The sequence below is a fragment of the Danio aesculapii genome, chromosome 1 (assembly GCF_903798145.1).
Source record: "Danio aesculapii chromosome 1, fDanAes4.1, whole genome shotgun sequence".
Lineage (NCBI taxonomy): Eukaryota > Metazoa > Chordata > Actinopteri > Cypriniformes > Danionidae > Danio > Danio aesculapii.
In genome coordinates this window covers 28,368,176-28,388,152 of record NC_079435.1, presented here as the reverse complement: position 1 = coordinate 28,388,152, position 19,977 = coordinate 28,368,176, and the positions used below count along the sequence as shown (strand labels likewise).

Below are 19,977 nucleotides of genomic sequence, written 5' to 3'. Positions count from 1 at the left end.
TTGATAAATCCAATTATCACTACACTGTTATAAATGCGCAGTACCAAACACAAATTCATGAGAAAAGGTGTAAATAAAAAGAAGCACTGTTAAAAACTTTTTTTTTATGTGGGAAACATCCTTCCATCTAGAGGTCTACATTCCTGTGGCTGTACCGTGGGAGCTGCGGGACCCGACCAAATGTCTTGTGGTGCGGGAATAAATTTCAGAATAAAACGCGGTAGCAGTAGGTAACTCAGTGTATTTGAACGGGAGCGGGAGGTCTAACAATATAGCGCTCACGAGTCCTAAAATTATTTCTGAACAGCATATCTGTGATTTCCTCATTCTTATTGAGCACGGGAGCACGACCAGTGCTTTCCGCATAGATGCAATTGCAAAAAAAATTACCCTTTGCATTATGTGATTATAGGCCTACCTCAAAGTTTTACCCTTTAGCAGTCACACGACTGGAACCTCAGGTTTAAGGTGATACTCATGTTTCATCAAAAAGGGGCAAACAAAACTGACATTTAGCCTACAATCCTTGCACAACCTACAGTTTAATCTATTATCGCTCTCTTTTGGTAGCACCCAATTTAAACATGAGATTTTGGAAACCAAAACTAAATTTAGAGGGAACTGTTGGGTCAGGTAGAAAACAGGGAAGGTTGGGCTGCGGGTGAACAAAGGCTGAATATATGGAGGGAGCAGCCGGGTGCAGAATAAAACCTTGCGGAAGTGGGCAGGAGCAGGTCTCTACTTCCATCTTGGATGCAAATCTCAAGTTTTCGGTTTAACATCTAAGTAAAAGCCACTGTTGTTAATTTGATAGCATTACTTTAACAGAGGTATTTTGAATGTTTTCATTAAATATAACCATGTATTGGTTTGTAACACCAAATGGTGTGAAACAAAATCAAATAATCAATCTGTTTTACACATTTCTGTAATTTAACACTATACACAGTGTGACTTATTGATATGTTAATTTCATTTGTGAGAAAATAATCCAAACAGCTCAATAAGTTGCACAATTGGTGGAACCAATTCAAACACAAACATGCATGATGGGTCACATGCAGAAAACATTAGCAGAATAATAATTAGCATGACTTACAACAATGTATTGTTTTCTTTATGGGCAATATAATAATAATAATAATAATAATAATAACAATAATAAAACCATAAGCCATAAATTGTGACATTTTCAAAACTGCACTTTATTTCTATGAGGTTTGGCTTTTTGTCCACATAAAAACGCAGTATCGATTGACTGAAACTTTCTGAGAACTGAAGATTTTCCAAAAACTCCTCATAACGTCATGCTGTTTTTTCCTTTCTGACTGGCAAACATGACTGGGGTCACACCAAATGCAGATGCAAATGAGGCCAATTCTAAACGTTCGTGCCAAATACATTGCATATTTCATGTCGTTTGCACCGTGGGACGGTAATCCACCTCTGTTCTCACTTACTTATATATATACATATACAACATACTTGCAAAATTACTTAATTCGCCATTTGGTATGAACCTAGCATAAAGGTGTCAATATAGCCACCTGTTGGTTCAGCGTGCTCTTAATATGCATTACAGATAATTTTTGTGTTTTCAAATCTTTTTTAAAACAAAAGCAGAGAAAACTCTCTTTCTAAAAATGCCCATATATGTATGAAGATGGCCTCAGTTTTGTCTTTCTGTTTCCAGCCCTGTTTCCCCCTATGTGCTCTTTTGTGTGAGTGTCATGTTTTTATTGGTTGATTTAATCATGTTTCTCGTTCTTCATTGATTGTCTTCGTCATGTGTCTTGTTTCTCTGTGGTTCTGTCATGTCATGTGATGGTATGTTTTTTATATCCTTCATGTTTCCTTTATTTCTTGTCTAGCATTGTTTCCTGTAACTCTGCTGTTGGTGAGGGTGTTCTTGTATTTTTTAGTGTGTGTTTTTGGGCAACATAATAAACTGCCCTTGGGTTTCTGTACATTGCCTTCGGGGGACTTTGTTAATCATACAACTTTCAAGGAAATTTCAAGGAAATTTCTTTTGTAACAGCAATCTTGCAGAAGCAACACTCATTAAGCACAATAATCTAAGTACATCAAAACATTCACAATGTTTATTTATTTATTTTTGTTTTAATTTCCTTTGCATTTCCCCTCTAATGTAATAACATAATTATAATTTTTTTTTTTCAATTTTGGTTTCCCTTTTGCAGTTTCCGCTTGACTCAAACTGACTTGGATGTTTGTATAAAAACCTGATGATTCATGCTAACACAGCATGATTTTGTAAAGAGCATCTTGTTTGCTTCAGTAGAAGCAAGGAGACTGACCTTTAGTACAAATTGGATAACATGGCAACGTCACAAATATTCTTATCTGATTAACGTCTTAGAAACAGTGAAGAATCTCTTTCTTTCTTTCTTTCTTTCTTTCTTTCTTTCTTTCTTTCTTTCTTTCTTTCTTTCTTTCAGTGTTTTGAATGAAAAAAAGTACCTTTATGATCAATCTAAGCAGTTTCAAAGCTGTAGATCAATGAATAGGGTTAGTATAAATTATTGGACATAATATACACGGTGTTGATTCTCAGCCTACAAACACAGAATTAACAACAAAATCCCACAAATCATGTACTGTTTCATTTCATCATTAGGAATGCAATTGTATAAGACTATAATATTGATATATGGGCAATTCTTCAAATACAGGCACTTTTAGCCTTGTGAAGTTGAGTAAAAAAAAAACTTGTTCAAAAGTAACGTAACAAAGCCGCATAAGTTTAAACAAATTGTCTAGTTTTAAGATATGTAAGTGGACAAACATAGATATGAAGAGAAATTGTTAAAATAGATTTTTTTTTTCCATCATGAAATAAACAAATGTCATATCCACCACATCTCAATATACAGCTTTCATTTCAAAATTAAATAAATTATGGCAGTCAAACTATGTCTAAGATACTTTTTGTATCTAGTTTAGCCAATTGTTCCACAATGTATACAATAATTATACGTTTGTCAGTTAAATAAATTAGTCTCTTATGACTCTTATGCTGAATTGTACACCTGTCACACTCTAAAATGGTTAAGAGCTTATTAAAAAATAAATAAATTGAATTTGTATATTAAATAGAGCATGAACTCATAAATTGTGAATACATTTTGTGTAAATTTTCTTTTTAATTGTGTGCGGTGATGGAAATGACAGGGTGCTGTGGAAATGACAATGAATCAGTGTTAATGTACAGAAACATTAGATATTAGAAACATTATTAAACTCTTAAACTCACACTTAATAAACTCAATTTACAAAATTACTAAGCATTACCACACATTTTTTACATGTGTAAAATTTGTCTAACACGAACAGTAACTGAGCATACTGTGAATAACTGATTATCATTCAAATATTATATAAATTAATTTTAAAATAAAATGTATTACACATCAACAGGAGTTGGAAAATGAAACTGAAAGGCCTGGTTATAGAGCACAATAATTCACTAGTGGGGCGGCACAGTGGTGCAGTGGGTAGCGATGTCACCTCACCTCGCCTTGGCTGGGTCAGTTGGCATTTCTGTGTGGAGTTTGCATGTTCTCCCTGTGTTGGCATGGGTTTCCAAGGTGAATTGGGTAAGTTAAATTGTCCATAGTGTATGTGTGTGAATGAGAGTGTATGGGTGTTTCCCAGTAATGGGTTGCAGCTGGAAGGGCATGCGCTGCGTAAAACATATGCTGGATAAGTTGACGGTTCATTTTGCTGTGGCGACCCCTGATGAATAAAGGGACTAAGCCAAAAAGAAAATGAATGAACGAATTAATTATTCATTAGTATGGTGTCAGCCTCCTTTTGCCAACAATATATCATTAGTTAATCTCAGGAATGACACAAGTGCTGCACAGTGGTCAAAGGGATTTTGAGCCATTCTTCTTGCAGAACAGCGTCACTATGTGATGCTGCTAGAGGAAAACATTACTGGACTCATTTCCCCAAAATACCTAAAAGTGCTCAATAATATTTAAGTCTGGTGACTGTGCAGGCCATGGGAGATGCTCAACTTCACCTTCATGTTAATCAAACCACTCTGTTACCAGTCTTGCTGTGTGTATTGGTACATTATCATCCTAATACACGCCACCGCCTTGCTGTGTGTATTGGTGCATTATCATCCTGATACACGCCAGCTTCAGGATACAATGTTTGAACCACTCTGTGCACATGGTCCTTCCGAATGCTTCTGTAGTCTTTGGCAGTGATGCTCATTCCAGCACCAATATTGGGCCTAGGGAAAGCCATGATATTGCAGCCCAAATCATCACTGATCCCCCATGCTTCACTCTGGGTATCAACGGTCTGGGTGGTATGCTTTTTTGGAGCGTAACTCTCCCGGATGTAAGAAAGACAGTGAAGGTGGACTCATCAGAGAACAATACGGGTTTTACGTTGTCGACATCCCAAGATTTTTGCTGCTGCACCATTGAAACAGGCGTTTGGCATTGGCACGAGTATAGCAGTCGGCCATATATATTGACCCTGTGGAGCTTCAGACCGACAGTTTTGGTGGAAACAGGAGAGTTGAGGTGCACATTTAGATGCACATTTGCGTCTTGCGCAGCTGTGGTTTTATGTTTTTTGGATACCATCAATGTTAGCACCCCTACATCCCTTTTAGACAGCTTACTCTTGCCTCCATAGTTTCTCCTGTTGGATGCGTTCTTCTTCTTGATAGTTTGCTGACATTACTCTAGATACTGTGGTTCTTGATACATTACAAAGACTTGCTGTCTTGGCCACAGATGTGCCAGCGAGACGCGCACCAACAATTTATCCTCTTTTGAACTCAGCATATAACATAATGTTGTGTGCATTGCAATAAGCAAAACTGTGCTATAAAGCTGCGATCACACTAGAGTTTAAGCTTGCGAAATTCTGTCGTACAGCGTTGCAAAAAGGGGTGGAATTAAACAAGATGATTAGACATATCTTAAATTTCTGTTCAGAGAGGTCATGTTTTGTTCCTCGATTGGTCTCACACAGTCAAGTGATGCGATTTCGCAGGTCAGAGTTCATCAAGCTTGAACTTTGCAACGCAGCAAACTGCGAAAGTTGACGCATGAACTTGCGTTTCCGGTCTGACACATTTGCATGCGTATGAATGGAAGTCTATGGGGAGAAAAGTTCAGTGTGACCACAGCTTTACTCTGCTAATTAAACCTTCACACTCTGCTCTTACTGGTGGAATGTGCATTCAATGAAGACTGGCCACCAGCTGCTCAAATTTAGCCTTGAAACCTTCACTAAATTGGCTTGTTTCAGTTTCATTGTCCATCCCGTGTACTTTCCACCACATGCAGCATGATGCTGTCTTTTCACCACAGGAGGCAATGTGATGGAAATGACAGTGGTGGAAATTATATTTCTATAGTTTATTGTGAAAAGATTAAAATAGCTTTGGACGTATGATCAAAGGACATAAAAGTGTAACTTTGATATAGTTAAAGGTTTACCCACATATGTTTCACATTATTCTTGTTCCTTTATTTTTATCTGTCAAAGTTATAAACGCGGAGCTTCAGAACATATCTTAAAAAATACATTTCCCATAAACCTTTGCAACACGCATGGCAAGTTAAAGGTTGTCCTGAGTTACCACTCAAAAGCGCATCGCATATAAAAAAGGAGGCTAGACGCGGCTGATACACTTTCTTAAAAAACACTTACACTTCTTTAAACATTGAGATATATTGAATAAAGATATGAAACTAAGTTCTCCTCAATTCGACCATGTTGATCTATGTTCAGCGTAACTTTGATCGTCCAGCAGTTTTCGCTTCTCTGTTCCAATGTCAGTGAAGTTTCCGTGTTACAGTCTATGGTAGTCACACAGTCGAGCTAGCGTAAAACATGTCTTATAAACCAGTAACACACGTGCTCTTTGATATGGACGGGTTGTTACTCGGTAGGTGAGAATCTACTTAAAATAAAATTATTTTGCATTTTTTATTTTTTTTTTATTGAGCGCTTGCTTGTCTGTTAAGTTGCCTGGAACAAAATCAGAAAAAACTGACCACATTGACTAAGTCTGTTTCAGTTCAAATGAAATTAATTTAGATTAAATTCATTTTCATACGTAATTCACTCCAAAGCACATTAATTTACCAACAGTTTCTGTAGGCTATAAATTATTACTGTCCGCATTGTTCCATTTTATTAATAGCTATACACCGCAATACATATGTTTTAATGCATTTGTTTCTTGCAGATACAGAAAGATTGTATACAGTCTCGTTCCAGGAAGTCTGTGACAGGTTTAATAAGCAATATACTTGGGAAGTGAAGTCCTCTGTGATGGGCAAGAAGGCTCTGGATGCTGCCAGGATTATAAGAGACAAAATTGGACTTCCTATGACCCCTGAAGAGCTCCTAGAAGAGACCAGAAAAATTCAGGAGCGTTTGTTCCCCACAACTTCTCTACTACCAGGTAATGTCCATGTAGGCTTGAAAATGACTGAAGATGATTTTGAAACAGAAGCAGATGTAGGGTCTCATGTAGTGCATCATCTTGACCACATGTTTGAATCAAACTCACCATATTATTAAAAGAAGTCAGGTCACTCTGTTGGTTTTAAATTCTGGTGTCCATTTGTAATGTCTTCAGGTGTAGAAAGGCTTGTCAATCATCTACACAAGCATGGCATCCCTATTGCTGTTGGCACAAGCTCAGCAGGTCTGACCTTTGAGATGAAGACCAGCCGTCATAAAGAGTTCTTCAGCCTCTTCAGTCACATTGTGCTTGGGGATGATCCGGAAGTAAAAAATGGCAAGCCACTCCCTGACACTTTTTTGGTGTGTGCCAAAAGATTCTCTCCCCCAGCCAACCCTGAACAGGTAGGATGAAGCTACTGTACAGCTATTTTATTCTATTTCAGTCTAGTCTAATCTTTTTATGTATGCAGTCCAGAAAACGCACAAACTCGAGGAATCAATCTGTACATGATAATTTTTGGATAAATATATCTGTAATATAAACAAAGACATGCACAAATACAACATGAAGTATTTTGTTACATATTACAAATACATGCTTATCAAATTTATTTAAATAAAATACTAAATGCGGATTTGTGAAGTGTAGGCTTTGATTAAAATACATGTAATTTGTAAAAGAAAACAAATATATATATATAAATATAATTTACAAGCAGTTATTTCAAGATACGCAGTGTGCACTGTGCAGTATCATTGCTTTTTTGTTTATGATGCTATAATGATGAGAGTCTTCACATCTGGTGTATCTGTGATTCTGCATTTGGCTGTTATTGGACAGAGATAGGAACTGCATCGGATACTTTTTCACTTCTTATTGCAGATTCAATGCTTTATTTCTCAAGTTGTCGAACAATTTAAGCTTTACTTTGTCATAAACAGTATACGGGAGATTTAGAATATGCATTTGAGATGTTTATGAGATAAATATTTGTAAAGGAGATATTTTTATATGTTTATCAGATCTTTGAACACCGCAGATACTTTCCAGATTGAATCAATTTTTAAAATATGTGTGTGTGTGTGTGTGTGTGTGTGTGCGTGCGTGTGCGTGTGTGTATGTACAGTCGGTTGACAATTAAAAAAAGTGTGAATCGCTATTTTGGTTGGCAACTATGAAGTTTAATTAGCAAAAGCATATTTAGCTGCTAAATCATCTAATGTCGATAGATACACACATACAGTAGCTAGTATTGCTAACAAGCTAAATGCATTCATCAACTAGCACAGAACATTATGCAAGTTATGAGCATCACAGCTATGTTGCTAATTTTTGTGTTTTTTTTGTGTTTTTTTTATAATAGCACTCACCAAGTATATTGTTTTACGTTTTAAGTTCTAAATCAGATTCTTTGTTTATTCCAGTTCTCAACCAGCACAGAAGGACTTGTCGTGTGATTTAATAGCCAAAACTAGATTTAGTGATCTTACCTCATCATTTTCTCTCACTCGTGGTTTTGAACACAAAAGAATATATTTTGAAGAATGCTTGTTGCTGGTACCCATCAACATCCATACTCTAGTAAAATAAATAAATAAATAAAAATAAATGTAAGTCAATGGGTCCCAGATCTATTTATTTTGTTCACTGGAATAAAGGAACTCAAATAGGTTTTGAACAAGTGAAGGGGGTCACACAGCAGATGCGCCACTCACTGACGTGCCACACAGCGTCATGCATTTTAGAATTTTAAGCATACAGTAGGTTTCTATCAGAGTACACACACAAGCACCGCAGGTCGGCGGCTGTCTCCGGCGCCCAGCCACGACACTGTTTCAAGAGTTCACACTTAGATATTGTTTGACAACTGTTAGCAGGTTTGGCATGCTGTCCCGGGAGAGAAACCTGAGCTCGGAGATAGTTGAGCCCAGGGCTCCCACCTGGTCCATAGAGCATATGAGGGGAGTACGAGATCAGGTGGTTCTCGAGAGCTCCCTGTGGTAAAGGAAGAAAGGAGGAGAAGGGGTGGATGTGGGGTTTCTTCGGAAAACGAAGATAAGAGAGTAGTTCTAGCTAGGCTACTTATAGTGAGTTGGGGTTAATCTGATTGGCTAACTAGTGAATGTAGATGAGTGGCCAGCTGCGGTCAATCATATCACGTGCTCCTCTCGAAATTAGTTTGTGAAACTTCACTTATATTTCTGCTATGCCACAGAGTGCCACCTGAATAGTTTAATTTTAAATATCATGCAAATGTGCTGGTGTCTGGTGTGCGATACTTCCAGCTGTCATGTGCGTCATGTGCCGTGCTGAGAGGCGCATCCGGTGTGCGACGCCCTTGAAGGTTGAGTAGATCATTTAAATTTTTCGGTGAACTATCACTTTGGTGATCAAAATTTTTTTATTATTTGAGGATATAATAACATAAAATAACATAATTAACAAAAATACATAAATAAATAACAAAATACAGTCTATCAAGGTATAGTTACGGATTACATAGGACAATGTTTTTTTAAATTTGGTCCAGGACAATACAAATTACAAAATGATTAACAAATTAATTAATTCATTCATTCATTTTTCTTTAGCTTAGTACCTTATCCATTAAGGGTCACCACAGTGGAATGAACCGCCAATTATTCCAGCAGATGTTTTATACAGCAGATGCCCTTCCAGCAATGATTTACAAATTAAAATATTTTATTGTATATTTTAAATACACAATTAAAATACTGCTAATCTCCAATTACAAAAAATGGAGTATGTCAATAATATAAAAACACACACATGAAAAAGCTGTTTAAATACTGTATGTTATTTGCAAGTTCAGGATGTCTGTGTGAATGACTAGAATAATCTAGCACTTTATATAGTGAGCTCCAGAAAGGCTTCTCTATTTTCCTTAATTTCTATTCACAGGAGTGAAGCTGCCACGCTGCCAAGTTGGCATGCTGTCTGCCACCTCATTTTTGACAATACGTAATCAAGTACAAACAGTAGCTGCTGTTGAAAAGGCAACTGCCTAGCAAGAGTAGATTTGGACATCAGGAGCATACCTAAATAGTTTACTGACATCCTGAAGTATTATGGGATGCTTAATTGAAGCTCTGGTTTCCTCACAAGCTCGGTTAAGAATTGATTTTTGAGCTGGTTTAAGAAACTGTATATTGCTGCTGGTTGTTCTGCGTAATGAAGTGTGGTTAAAATAATTGAAAGATCTTATGCATCACAAATTAGTGTACTCTCAGTGCTAGGTTGTGGCTGGAAGGGCATCTGCTGCATAAAACATGTGCCAGAGAAATTGGTGGTTCATTCTGCTGTGGTGACCCCTGATAAATCAGGGAGTGACTTAGTGAGTAAGATCTTATGCACTACTGTTCAAGTTTGAGGTGAGTAAAATAAACCTTTTATTAACTAACGATGCATGGAATTTATTTTAAAAAGTACATCAAAGACATTTATATTATTTATTTTATATTATTTATTTTTGATAAATTTATTTTTTCATCTTTCTATTAATTCTCATTAAAGAAATACAATCAAACAAACAAACTTATGAATAACATACACAGATAATATCTAATGTGGAAAAAAAAAATAATACTAAATATTGTCATTACTTTTAATTTCGCACTTTTATTTCTTATCAAATAAAGCATCGCTCATTATAAGAGACTTGGTCTTTACTGTTAATTTTGATTAATTTAATATGTCCTTGCTGAATAAAAACTGTCTTCGTGTGGCCATTTTTTCAGTCAACAGCCCTTCAAGAACATCGAGAACTAGATCTAAATTCATTAGATATTTCAAAAAAGATTAGTAAAGTCAAATTCAGTGGTCTCTGTTTGACATCACCCAAAATCTAATTAACCTCAGTGGCAGACAACGGTTTCATCTGTTTACAATTCTAGTTGTTTAAAATCAGTAGTTGATGCACCTCTTCCCTAATCTTTTACTTTCTTCTGCAAGTCATCAGCAGCTAATTAACAACTTTAAACCCGACTGCGGTATGAGAGAATTAGCTAGAATTTTTTCTTTCTTTCTGAAACCAGCACAATCCAACTGAATGTTTGCCTACTCCATTCTTGTATGCCTCAATATTAAAATGCAAATGATAGCACCATTCATTTTATTTGGAAATCTGTATAGTGAGACAAACAGTTTCAAGCCACTTGTCTGTTCCTGTAAGTAGCAAGCCACTCATTTTCTTTTTAATTGCCTCACATGATGCTTGCTAACAACGTCTAGCAGGAAATAATCAATCACAAATAGGGATTAACTAGGATGAATGTTTCATTTTATACTGCCATATAACTTGTCCCTGGAAAAAAGGGTAAAAATGGGCATTGAAAGGATGGAAGAGCGTGCCAGAAAGGACATACAGGACTTTAAATTGACTTGTTTCATTTGTCCTTGAGGAAATGATATTTAAATGTTTATTTTATTACTATTATTTTGTTCTGTTCTTGGATCAACTGCCTCTAGCACAGTAATACCCTTAATAAGGGAGAAATAAGGACCTGAGCTCGAAATTGAAAACAGAGGTCACACTTGAGAATTATTTATATTTCAGGCACCTTGCTGTTCATATTTTGTACACCGCAGAATTATTCAGTATATGTTGTTCTCTGTTATATTTTTATGTCAAGCACTGAAGCACAAAAGACATTTTTTTGATAAAACTGGGCAATTATTCTGCAATTTAAACAGTTTCTCAAGCTTTTCTTAAAATTTTGTCAAAGCCCTACCATTCCTTACAAAGTAGCAGCTACAGAAAGTAAAGGGGGAAATAATAAAAACATCCACAATCATAGCCACAAGCAGCGATAATCAGAGTCCAAGCACAAAAAACTTTGGGTTGACAATGTACTTCAATAGCTGTGTTTCTTTTTCAAGTATAATGCTAGTGTCTGTGTGGGAGAGAGTTCATTCATTCATTCATTCATTCGTCCATTCATTCATACATTCATTTTGTTTGTGTAAGTTCATGTCCGGTCCAATTAATGACCTACTCAGTTGAAGTCAGAATTATTAGCCCCCCTTTGATGTTTTTTTTTTTTTTTTTTTTTTTTTTTTTTTTTTTTTTTGAATATTTCCTAATAGATGTTTAACAGAGCAAGGGAAATTTCACAGTATGTCTGATAATATTTTCTCTTCTGGGGAAAGTCTTACTTGTTTATTATCAAAATTATTATCCTCTTTAAGCTATTTTTTTCGATAGTCTACAGAACAAACCATCATTATACAATAACTTGCCTAATTACCCTAACCTACCTAGTTAACCTAATTAACCCAGTTAAGCTTTTAAATGTCACTTTAAGCTGTATAGAAGTGTCTTGAAAAAATATCTAGTAAAATATTATTTACTGTCATCATGGCAAAGATAAAATAAATCAGTTATTAGAAATTAGTTGTTAAAACTATTATGTTTAGAAATGTGTTGAAAAAAATCTTCTCTTCGTTAAACAGAAATTGGGGAAAAAAATAAATGGGGCTAATAATTCTGACTTACATACATACATACATATTCTGTATCTATTTTGTTCACAGATATAAATATTTTATTTTATTTACAACAGGCTATAGCTATAAACACAGCAAATTGTAGATTATTTTTAGCTTTGTGATTGGTGATATAGTGTAATTTTCAGGAACACTTTTTGGTCCTGTTCATTATAGACATCAGTTTAGCCTCTCCAGTTGAGAGTCTCACAGGATACAGCTGAACGAAAGACAATAAGGGTCTTCTGGCAGTGTCTTAAAAACAGCCATCATTTAAAGTAAATAGCTGTAATATGGCTACTTCAAAGTAACAATACTAAAAAAAACAACACTTAAGCTGACTCCGGTGAAGTCAATCTCAAACAGAATATCTATGACCAAGCCATAATTATCTTTTCTTTTCTTTTCTTTTCTTTTCTTTTCTTTTCTTTTCTTTTCTTTTCTTTTCTTTTCTTTTCTTTTCTTTTTAGAACAAAGTTAAAAAAATCAACTTGTGTTTTGTGGCCGATTTGGTATCATGACATCTCTAACAAGCACTCCAAGTTGCTTCAGTTAAATGTAGGATTAGCTAATGGCTGACATTTATTTATTTCAGGTAAGGTGCTGCATGGCAAAAAAAAGTTAGAAAAAAACCCCCCACAGACTAGCTCTATTGAGCTTCTTCCATCATCACAGTCCACCGGCAGGGTCACTGGAGACACAACGCTAAAATACAGATCTAATGCTCCACTGCCATTGACTTTTACAGCACAATTGACTGGTAGAGATCCCATGAGACAGTGCTCAAATCTAGGAAAGATGTTTACCAGCATGGGCTCGTATAAGGGTTTAAGAATACAGTGCCTTTTTACAAAATACATTAAATGCATTTTTATTTTTGGCCAAAACGTTTATTTAAATATATTTAAAATTTTCCCCAAAGTTTTTTCATAAATGTTCATTGCTCTCTCATGCACTTTTTCTTTAAATTACAGTTGAAGTCACGGAGATAATATTTTTTAACACATTTCTAAACTCAATAGTTTTAATAAATCATTTCTAATAACTGATTTATTTTATCTTTGACATGATGACAATAAATAATATTTGACTAGATATTTTTCAAGACACTTCTATACAGTTTAAAGTGACATTTAAAGGCTTAACTAGGTTAATTAGGTTAACTAGGCAGGTTAGGGTAATTAGGCAAGTTATTGTATAATGATGGTTTGTTCTGTAGAAAAAAAAGTTGCTTGAAGGGGCTTATAATTGATTTAAAAATTAGTTATAATTAATAATAAGATAATAAAAAATGTAACTGCTTTTATTCTTGCCAAAATAAAACAAATAAGAAAAAAAATATTATCAGACATACTGTGAAAATTTCCTTGCTATGTTAAACAGAATTTGGGAAATATAAAAAAAAAAAGAAAAAAAAATCTAAATGGGTTTAATAATTATCTAATATTTAATAATATATCTAATAATTATTATATGATTTCAACTGTATATATCAATATTTTGAGTTATTATACTGTTTATAATTCACTGTTGGTGCAGTTTAAAAGAAAACTGAATGGATTTTTATTTAATTTTATTGTTTTTGCTGCAGTTTGTACATTTTTTCATTGTTTTTTTTATTATTAAAAAGACCATTCCATGCTACATTATTTGCTTTATTTATGTTACACATACACTACATCTGCATGCACCTTGAAATCATTCCCTAGCCTAGATTATATGACATCTATGTAAGAAACATCTTTCCTTTTTGGTAGGTTTGAAAGCTCTCGTTGCCAGGTTTGAAACAGCATGAATAAATAATAACATAAGGTCATTGGTGGTGAACTAAATCATTAAGCTATTTTACAGACAGGTTGTAGTAGCACATGGTTTCTCTCTATATTTGAGTATCAGTGTCCTTTTTCTATGTTGTATTTTTATACATTTCCTCTTTACAGCTAGATCACTCACTCTAAGGGCATGTTCACACATGGATGTATTTTCTTTGTACTGAAAAAGTTATTGAAACTGCAACTGTTACAATGTTAAAATCAATGTTGTAATTTATTCTTCATTTGATTCGCTTTCACAAGGCATCATTTTTAAATTGATTAAAAAAAAAATCATTTGATTGATCAGAGGCTCACCTGTTTCAGTATTCCACTCATTTCAGTCATCAGATTTATTGTGGCTTCTAAATAGATGCTACAATATTACCTTATCATTTTGATCAATAATCAGAGCTTTGCAATATGTCTTGGCTAGTTGTTCAGGAATCTTCTTCCTATCAAATCTCAGTTGGTTTTTACTGGTATGTTCACATAAGGGTGACACGGTGGAGCAGCGTGGGTTTCCTCCGGGTTGCTCCGGTTTCCCCCACAGTCCAAAGACATGCTGTACAGGTGAATTGAGTAAGCTAAATTGTCCGTAGTGTATGTGTGTATGGATGTTTCCCCTGCAGCTGGAAGGGCATCCACTGGGTAAAACATATATGCTGGATAAGTTGGCAGTTCATTCCTTTGTGGCGACCCCAGATTAATAAAGGGACTAAACCGAAAAGAAAATGAATGAATAAATGTTCACATATACCCAAAGAGTATGATTATAAAAGGTTCAACAACAACAAGCCAGGTATGAAAGCATGTTGAGGCTTTGGAACCTGTTGCGTTATTTTTAAATGTGAACATTAAGACAGATTAAGTCAATCTGACCTAATGGACAAATAATTTATTGGATAAAATGTGTTACGTAAAAAGGAGCAATCAGCATGTGTCTTCACATGAGTTATTGAATTATGTCTCTGCATCTTAAAATTACAATATTTTTATTATTGACAAATCATTGATTTATGCGCTAACTGAATTAAATTTCATATATCACAATTTAATTTAATATTTGGAGAGATTAAAAAACCTCTATGTGCCATTTGATATTTTTTCTAAATTGAGCATTTTTCTCAGCCTTGTATGTTTATTTTCAGTTATTTAACTTTAAAGACTATGATAAAAAATATTCTTTGCCATAAAAGTAAAAAAAAAAAAAAACACAAACAGGAGCCTGAGAAAATTGCTCATTTTAGAAAAGAAAGTAAAGACAAAACATTTGGCACTTTTAGCTTTTGCATCTGAACTCTTCATGTGCAATTAATTATGGTGATATGGAATTTATAATGGTAAGATAATGCCCAATGTTTAGTATTTTTTTCTCCTTTTCTCTTTATATACTAGATATGTCCAAAACTCATCAAATTGCTTGATAAAGTTTTATTGTGTACTTTTAACTAAATAATAGATTGGGCTGTGCGATATTGCAAAAAAAAATGTTTCATATAATTCGATATCGATAATTATTGAATATTTTTAACAATACATTTAGGAATATTTTATTTTTTTATTTATTTAACCACTTTATTTTAATTTACTTTATTTTAATCAAAAACTAAATATTGAAACAAAATATCTCATCTCTTATAATGAAATAAACATAAGTGTTAAAGAGACTTGATAAATAAAATGTTTCAAGGTGTGTGCAATGGTAAAGGTATAATAATAACAATAATAATGATACAGTAAACCTCAAACTCTGTAAACAAAACAAATTATGATAATCAAATCATAGCATTCAAGTAAAGGACAATTATTAGGGCTGGGTATCGTTCCAAAATTTTCGATACCAATACCGAAACCCTGAATTCGATACCGGTTCCGAACGATACTTTTTTCGATACTTTTATTTTAAGAAATATATTTTAACAAGAAAATTTTTTCAGGATGTTTGTGACACTTTTCACAGCAGGCTTATCTCTAAGACCAATAAACAAAGGAACAAAAGCACAAAATGAACAAAGTGTAGTTAACACAATATATTAGTGCAAACAGTTTTAATAAAGTTCAAGCAGTTTTAAGTCAATCAATTTTAAGCATTTGTGATGCTTACTGCTGCTTAAAAGTTTAGTTCACCCAAAAATTGAAATTCTGTCATTAATTATCTATAAATGAAGATATTTTGGATTTAATCCAGGAGCTTTCTGATCCTCCCATGGATAAATCGTTGAATAAAGTTATTTTTGTTTACTTTTTACACAGAGGTATTCTCGCAGCTTCATATAATTATGATTGAACCACTTATATCGCATGGACTTATTTTGACTGTTTTTGTTTCCTTTCTAGGCATTAAAAAATGCATATCCAGTAAATCTAATCTTTCTCCACAGTAGAAAAAGGCAGCAAACCTTTAACAATAAAATTTGTAACGGCCCTGTGGCTTTCATCTTTCCTTTCTTTGTTCATTTTTACTTTTTCTGCCAGTGTAAATGGATTATCACTTGAAGGTCTCCTAATTCCAGGGTCAGCAGGAGCAGAAACTATAACATTAATGTGAAGAAACCATGAAAGCTAAACTGTTAATGCAGCCAAGGATAAGGACATTTATATAAGATAAGTTTAATGTGGGGTAAACTTTATCATTTACTGTTAACCTTAAAGCATTTTAATCAACTTAGCCAGGTATTTAAAGCCATCGAAACAGTACATAACGTTACACAGCGTACGTTAGGTCAAAAAAGCATATATATATATATATATTATATATATAAATTTATATAAATAAATTTACCCCGCACAAACTTAAGCCCCGTTTACACTGTCAGGTCTTGATGCCCAATTCCGTATACATATGATATATCAGATTTTTTTGTCTGTCCGTTTATACGTTCTTTTAATTGTGACCCATATCCAATTCATGTCTTTAAATTTGCCGTCCAATTTACGATGCATGCATAAACGCGGGTTTTAGCAAATGTGCCACACTAGCCACGATGGAAGAAACTGTCTTGTTTATAGCTCTGCAAAATTTGCGAAGCGTAGTATAAGCAGTTAATGGTTCAGTCCAGATTTACCCCCCACGCAGTTTACGTAATGTTATGGCCCTGATGTATGTGTGTGTAGTTGAAGATGTAGCCTTTGCCTGTGTGCGCACTGGTGTTGTTGGAGAGAATAAAGTTGTTCTATGTGTAGCCCGCAGTGAGTGTATTATTAGCGACAAAAAGCAAAAGTTACAACACGAAGATACAACAACAGCAGCGCCCAGCAACAGCCCTGGATTCCGCCGTTTCAGAGTGAAAGCGATCGGCCGTTCATTGGATCTTATTGCTGTCACAATTGCAAGCAGCTGCTTTGTTTTTTATTTATTTATTTAAAAAGCACATTAAAGCTGGGATACAATCTGAAAGACGACAATACAACAGTTACTATCACAATCATCAGCACTTTTAATGGTTTATTTTAAAGACTTATAATATGCTGTTGTTCTATTGGAGTTTTCATTCCAAAATGGCCGCCGCGCCATCTGGTGGCTGTTTCCCAAATTACACTAGAGTGTCGCCTCTTGGTGATTCTATGCTCTTTAATCTTGTGTATTCTATAGTCTGTCTAAAGTGACAAGCATGAGCGCATCGTTTCTTTCACCATTTTCTATGGCATCTCTCATAACTAGGCGACTATTAACCGTTTTTTTCTGTGGATGACAAACAGACAGACGATTACTGCAGCTCAGATGCAAGTTTATGGAGAAAAGTAAAAAGCACTGCAGTGTTTGTGTCCGCTGTGTTTGTCTGAGGTAATTAGTCTACCGTTATCACTGAAATGTACAGTAAATATTGTATACAAAGTGTGAAGCAAATTGGTTAGTTCTACTTAAATGAATCGTGGTGCGCTCGCGGCATTTGCAAAAGCCTCCTATGGAAATGACAAACTTACACCCTAAGCTTATTGCCAATGCTTCCAAGGCATTCACATTTTAATAGAACTATAGCCTTCATACCGAAACTTCATACTGAACTTTTTTTTTAATCATTATTGACAATGGTGTTCAGTCAATAAATACTGATTTAGCCCTGTAATAGATTGATGGTTTGCACAAAGATATTTTGGGTATTCTTAAGTTTGATGTAGCTTCCAGTTAATAAGAAATTTACCAAAAGGCTCCTCTAATATTCAACTGGTTAATATTTTTATCCCTTTTAAATTCATGCACTTGTTTTACATTATCTCTTTAAATTAGCAGTCTTTACTGTTCATGTTTACAGTGGACACTAAAGGGTTTGTTAATCCTTTTGATTCACGAACTGAATAATGATCGACTATCTGTGGGAGTTGACTCACAGGTAGAGGCCAATTGTGTTCTTGTTAGATCAGTTGTTTTTCCATCTGTGCAATCTTAGAACTCCTGCCACACAGGGATTGAGTAGTTAAGCAAATTGAATTTGTAGTTTCCTTTACATAGGTTCATTTCGACACTGTGTCTGTCCCTTTGGTGCAATGATTGTCTGAAGACTGCAATGAATTTATATACACCGACAAACAGCAATGTACTAGCAGATAGCACTTGCACTGCCCACTGAGATGTTGTTTCACCACTAATGTTGCCATAATTAGATGTCATATTACTTGATTTCTTTTCTTGTAAATGCACACACGTGTAGATCTGGGCACAACTGTCAGACATTCATCGGGGACATGTTTACATATACAAAAAGGAGAAGATCATAGTGTGCGTAAGGAATTGCTTTTGAGGGGTTTGAAGCAGACATTTATACATACTTGTGCATGCAGATATCCTATTTTCTCTTCAAAAACAGCATACTACCAGTAGTCCACTGGTGAACCTTTCATAAAGTAAAATTGTGAGAACTGAATATTAGTATTTAAAAAACATCCCTGTGCAAACTTGGTTTCTGAGCAAGTAATCTGACCTTCAGACAGATTTCTTCAGGAAGAGAAGTCACCTCAGGTTACAATGTTATGCTTTCTTTGGATTTAAGGAGTTTTTCATCTTATTTATTAGCTCACGTTTAGTGGTCTTTACCATTTAGTCAATATGATGGTGTTCTGTAGTGTTGCACATCGACATGCAACCTTATGTCGATAGTGCTGTGAAAAGGGGCAGGATAAAACAAGATGAAGTGATTGATAAAACGAATGACTGCTATATATTTTTAATTTCTGTACTGAAGGGTCATGTTTTGATCTTCTATTGCTCTTATGCATTCACATGTCATGAATTTGCAGGTCAGAGTTCACCAAGCTTTGAAAGACAGCGACATGCAGAACCTGTCTGCATGAGCTTGCATTTCTGTTCTGCAGCATTCACATGCATATGTAATGGAACTCAATGGGGCGAAAAGTGTAATGTGACCACGGCTTAAGGAGAGAGAGGGGACAATTTTAAATGAGTACTCAAGTCCTCATAGAATAGATTACTTTTTTTGCCATTTGGATTAGAGCTTAGATTGAGCCCAAAAAATTAAACTCAACCCTAACAGAGACCAGGCACCTTATGCCCGAGCCCGACCTCGACTCGGTCTGACACTCTAACTGTAATTACAGTATGAGCCCTAGCCCAATTTAAACTCGACTATATTGTTAATATGTGGGCTGTTATAACAGACATTTTCAACTACAATTCTGAGTTGTTTGAACTACAGAAATTAGTTTAGATTTATCGTACCTCGCTCTCTGGGGTATGCTTGAAGACGTGACAAAGGAGGACATTGAAGTCTGACTATCATCCATTCAGCATACCTGTCAACTCTATTGTTTTTACCGGAATTCTCTCGTTTTTTTACCATTCTATCCTGCTATCATCCTTTTTAAGAGTTTTCCCGTATCTTTCTATGAAAAGTGAAAGTAGCATCAAAGAGCCAATCTTAAATATGACAGTTTAATTGCAAGAGCTGTTCAAGAGAATTACACGTTTGCTTTATTTTGGCTTGAAACCACACCAAAATTAATATAAAAATGGCCTTATTCACTATGCAACCACAAAATCAGTCAATTCATGTAACACGTTTCACACCGCACATGCAGTTGCGGGCCTTGGTGCAGATGAAAAGTAAAAATAAAAAGTGTATTTATATATACAGATAGATAGGTAGATAGAATAGAGATTGATCGATCTGTGCAGCAGCCGCCGATCAGCTTCAGGCTGCAGGCGCAGCCGGTGTGAAAGGCAAATGCCTG

General features: G+C 35.0%; 1 protein-coding gene across 1 annotated transcript in view; it reads left to right on the top strand.

Annotated features, from left to right (window-relative positions):
• Positions 1-5,883: 5,883 nt before the first annotated feature.
• Positions 5,884-19,977, top strand: part of pudp (pseudouridine 5'-phosphatase) — a 42,110-nt gene continuing 28,016 nt past the window's right edge. Inside the window, exons 1-3 of the mRNA XM_056475105.1 lie at positions 5,884-5,944; positions 6,248-6,466; positions 6,644-6,873. Coding sequence (XP_056331080.1) covers positions 5,890-5,944; positions 6,248-6,466; positions 6,644-6,873 — 504 coding nt within the window. The 5' untranslated portion in view covers positions 5,884-5,889. The remainder of the gene's footprint in view (positions 5,945-6,247; positions 6,467-6,643; positions 6,874-19,977) is intronic.